This window comes from Vigna angularis, chromosome 1 (assembly GCF_016808095.1).
Source record: "Vigna angularis cultivar LongXiaoDou No.4 chromosome 1, ASM1680809v1, whole genome shotgun sequence".
NCBI lineage: Eukaryota > Viridiplantae > Streptophyta > Magnoliopsida > Fabales > Fabaceae > Vigna > Vigna angularis.
This window is the reverse complement of record NC_068970.1, coordinates 14,893,815-14,898,492: the sequence shown is the minus strand read 5'-3', so window position 1 is coordinate 14,898,492 and position 4,678 is coordinate 14,893,815. Positions and strand designations below refer to the sequence as shown.

General features: G+C 37.7%; 1 protein-coding gene across 1 annotated transcript; it reads left to right on the top strand.

The window, feature by feature from the left end:
* Positions 1 to 797: 797 nt before the first annotated feature.
* LOC108346140 (ACT domain-containing protein ACR8) lies at positions 798 to 4,113 on the top strand. Its single transcript, XM_017585187.2, has 7 exons — positions 798 to 1,266; positions 1,901 to 1,946; positions 2,061 to 2,175; positions 2,255 to 2,322; positions 2,455 to 3,021; positions 3,103 to 3,207; positions 3,313 to 4,113. Exons 1-7 carry the CDS (start codon positions 1,205 to 1,207, stop codon positions 3,673 to 3,675), a joined length of 1,326 nt encoding a protein of 441 aa, XP_017440676.1. The 5' UTR covers positions 798 to 1,204; the 3' UTR covers positions 3,676 to 4,113.
* Positions 4,114 to 4,678: the final 565 nt, after the last annotated feature.

Below are 4,678 nucleotides of genomic sequence, written 5' to 3'. Positions count from 1 at the left end.
GGAAAATGGGGATGGAAAAAGAATGAGTATATAGGGTTATGAGGAAAGACAATAATGTTTTCTAACAGCACAAAAAAACGTATAATAAGTTTCGGTGTAATAACATGCACCATTATTTGATTCTGACATATATTATGTTGTTAATAAAGGAAATGATTTAATTTTTAATTTAAGAACGGCAATGCAGATGGCGGTAAGTGGAAATTAATTAAGGATAATTTGAATCTTGTGAATGACGGATATAGGGAAGGCATGGATGAAACAAGAATGAGTATATAGGGTTATAAGGAAAGACAATAATGAAATTAACAGGAGAGACAGAAGTAGAGAGAGGAGAAATACAAGGGAAAGTTGGCCAAAAACAAGAGACGGAGGAAATGCCTATAAGAGCGGTGTTGTCACGTGCCTACGTCATAATTAATCACACCGTAATTACCAAGATTACTCGATTGTTACTATGGCCCCCAAAATGCCACGTGGCTGGAGCCCACTGGTCTACCCCTCTTCCGTTGGCACTGTGCTGTTGAGTCCAAAGCACGCAAAGGAGCACAAGTAAATTCCACGTGTCGTCCCAGCTGGACCGTAACTATCCCGATTTGTGTGTCTTGGTGGTTGGTTTAGCCGCTGGGCAAGATAACGCAGTGAAAGAGTAAGTTGGGTCAGGACGGGCAAGCCATGTCACGCTGCCCGCGTAGCCTAGGCGTGGCCTATGATTTAAATTTAAATAAAGAAATAAAATAAAATAGAGATAGTAGGAACTAAAAGTCATGAATAATATAAATAGGTATTATGTGCGGTTTTAGAAAGAGGTAGAGGTAGGATCAAGGCGTGGGTTGCGCTAGGAAGAAGAGAGAGAAAGGAAGTAGTTCTCGCACTCTCACAGCAAGGCACAGCGAATGCGAGCAAGTTTGGTAAGATTTGTTTATGGCGATTTGATCGAAGGAGGTAGTGCGCATTAAAAGCCACCGTTTGGAATTTTAAGGCAACTTTATCTACTACCAGTATATAACTTCTGCCCAGTTTCCACACCCAGACACATCACGAGAATTTACTGTACCGTCTTACTCACTCACCGGCTCACGTCGTTTCGGGTGGCTATTCTTGCTGCTGTCAAAGCCGCTCCGCGGTAACCTCTTTTCATCAGAGCCTTATTCTTTCCTCGCTGGGTTTCTTCAGCTGCAGTCATAATACTCCACGTTTAAACATGGAGTGGCAACCATGTACGGATGAGTACGAGAAGCTCGTAATTCGCATGAGCACTCCCAGGTTTGTCTAATCAACTTCAATTCTTACTTCTTCTTTCTCTTTTCTGTTTTTATTTTCTTTTGCCCTTTTTCTTCATGCCCCTGATTAAGCAATTTTCGCAGGGGTGGTTTTCCTTTCACGGGTTTTTCAGAATCTTATTGAATGTTTTGTGTAGTGTTTTTCTTTCATACTTTTCTGCCTTTTTTTTCTCCCTTTGTCAAAATCTTTCATAATTCCAAACCCCTCATTGTGATTTTTAAGTCTAGAACTGCAACTTGTTTCGAAATTAATTGCTATTTTATTATTCTGTTTGTGTAAAATTGTTAACTCGTTGCGTGCTTTGGATTTAATGATTTAATTTCCTAATCGTGTCTGACTGTGTCAAGAATCGTGAACATCTCGAAGGGGGAGAAAAGTATGTTTTATCTAATCCTCATCGCTTTTGTCTAATTGATTTGTACCGACAACTGTATTTTAACAATTTTCTGACTTTTCTTTCTTTATCGTGTCTCATGACTCCATTGCCCCTTTTCTTCCAGAATGTTTTTCTTCATTCACATTACTTTATCTTTTTTATTGTGTTTTCATTCATTCCTAGAAATTCGGCTTTAAAAAGTTGTAACTACGCTGACTTTGACCTTTTATTGCGAGACAGGGTTGTCATAGATAATGCCGTGTGCTCCACCGCAACAATAGTCAAGGTAAACCCCGCAAGAAAATCCGTCATTTGTTTTTTTTTTCCCTCAAATTGTTGTTTTTCATGTATAAGTTAGGAAAATCATAAACTAATGGATTCTCTTTGATAAAATGTGTAGGTTGATAGCGGAAGAAAACATGGGATACTTTTGGATGCCGTACAAGTGCTTTCTGATCTAAATCTTTCAATTAAGAAGGCTTACATTTCCTCCGATGGGAGATGGTTCATGGATGGTAAGCTAATTTCCCCCTCTCTTTCAATTGGTAATTTTTATTTCGTGTGCTCTAATCTCTGCCTTGAATTGAATGACAGTTTTTCATGTTACTGATCAAAACGGAAACAAGCTAACCGATCAGAGCGTTTTGAATTATATTGAACAGGTATTAATTAATTTGGACATCTATTTTATCTTCGAAGTTCGGTACTCTCCCAAGTTGTTTTTCTGTACTGGGTCTGAATTATTTTAAAAATAACCGCACTCTCAATTGTGTTGTTTTTATGTTATGTATCAGTCGCTTGGCGGAATTCACAATGGGAGTGCCAATGTCTTAAACGGTCTCACTACCCTTGAATTAACGGGCACAGACCGCGTTGGTCTTCTTTCGGAGGTGTTTGCTGTACTAGCTGAGCAGCAATGTGATGTGGTTAATGCTAAGGTTTGGACTCACAATGGCCGGATTGCCTCTTTAATCTATGTGAAAGACAGCAGTTCTGGGACTCTTATCGAGGACTCTCAGAGAATTAAAACTATTGAAGCACGTTTAAGAAATGTTCTAAAGGGTGACAATGATATTAGGAGTGCGAAAACTTCCTTCACTAACGCCGTTGTGCACACAGAAAGAAGGCTGCACCAGATGATGTACGCTGATCGTGATTACCAAAGGAATCCCATTTTCAAGTCTACTTCTGATATCCCAGTAGTCACCGTTCAAAATTGGGCCGAAAGGGGTTATTCGGTTGTCAATGTGCAGTGCAAGGATCGAATTAAACTTTTGTTTGATGTGGTCTGTAATTTGACTGACATGGAATATGTTGTGTTCCATGGAACTGCCAAGACAACAGTTGACCAAGCGTATCTGGTAATTATTCATAATCAATTGTTATTTTTTGGTCGGTTACTTGTTTTACATGCTAAGTTGAACTGAAATGATTCACTACAGGAGTTTTATATAAGACACAAGGATGGGACTCCAATTAGTTCAGAACCAGAACGTCATCGTGTGATTCAATGCTTGCAAGCTGCTGTGGAGAGAAGGGCATTTGAGGTATAGTGTTCTTGGTCGTAGTTTTGTTTGCTAAGTTATTAGTATTGGTATTACCTTATGGACTTATATAAATTGATTAATTAAATGATATATTTTTGGATATAGGGTGTTATGTTAGAGTTATGTACGGAGGATAGACAGGGGCTTCTAGCAGAAGTGATGAGAACTTTTCGAGAGAATGGGCTTAATGTGACAAGGGCGGAGATATCTACCATTGGGGACAGGACATCAAATGTGTTTTATGTAACAGATGCGATCGGATACCCTGCGGATCCAAAAATCATCGAATCTGTTAGGCAGAAAGTAGGATTGAGCCATTTAAAAGTGAAGGAGTTAGCATTGGTATGCCACGAGAAGGCAGAAAGGGAAGATGAAGCAGTTGGGGTTGGTGGGGCAGTGTTGCTGTGTCTGGGGAGCCTCGTGAGAAGGAATCTATACAATTTGGGTTTGATAAAATCGTGCTCTTAAAAGCGGAAAGGGGCGGTGTGAGAGAGAATTTAGGAGTGTGGAAGATATTTGCAACTTTTAGAGCATAATATTCTTTGCTTGAGGTTTGAGGTTTGTGTACATAATAAGTAAAGGTGGAATTTGGTGATGGTAGTTGTTCGTTGGTTGGGTTGGATTTGGTAGGTGAAATCTGATCATATACAGCTGGAATGGTTTGCGTCCCTACCATTTTAAATGCTTTGCGTGAAGAGGGGAAGTATTTTGGAGGAGATTGGGAATTGCATTAGAGGTTGTCGGCCTTGGTAAAAGTTAATTAATAGCAGTATTGGATTCTTTGGTGGCATAGGGAAATATAGTTAGATGCAGGGCAAATTTGGTTTCATACACCACGAAATTTGTACATAACGGCATACCAATTATTATCATTATTTAATATAAGTGTTTCACTCCATTCTTTAATTTAACTGTCTCTCTGCATGCTCTTAAAGATTGTTAGTTGCTTTGCGGTGCACCCTTTTTTACACGAATCCGAATCTTGTTTTTTCCTCCTTTTGGCCCCACGTATAATATGTGTGTTGGAGACTTCTAAAGGATTAAGTTGGGCATAAAATTGAAAGCATGATCCAATGAAAAACTTGTGTAAGGATGTGTTCACTTGAAACCATGGATGAATTTGATAAGATTTAAAAATAAAATGTGTGTTGTTTTTAGAAGAATTTAAAATTAAATGAGAGTGAATTTGGAAATAAAATTTGTAAAAGTTTAGGAGAGATTTGAGTAATGTGATAAATTAAAAAAATGTTTTAATAAATTAACATTATCAAAAACAAATTTAATGATAAAAGTAATATAAAATTATATTTAGAAGTAAAATTATTTTTTATTATAAAACCAATTATCTAGTTTTAATTTTTTTTTTCTGTTCTCCTAAATTTTTTTCTATTCATCTTACAAAATAGGTATCCATTGGTAGAGATATTTAGATTTGAATATAAAACTTTTATCATCTCAGGATGAATGAGCG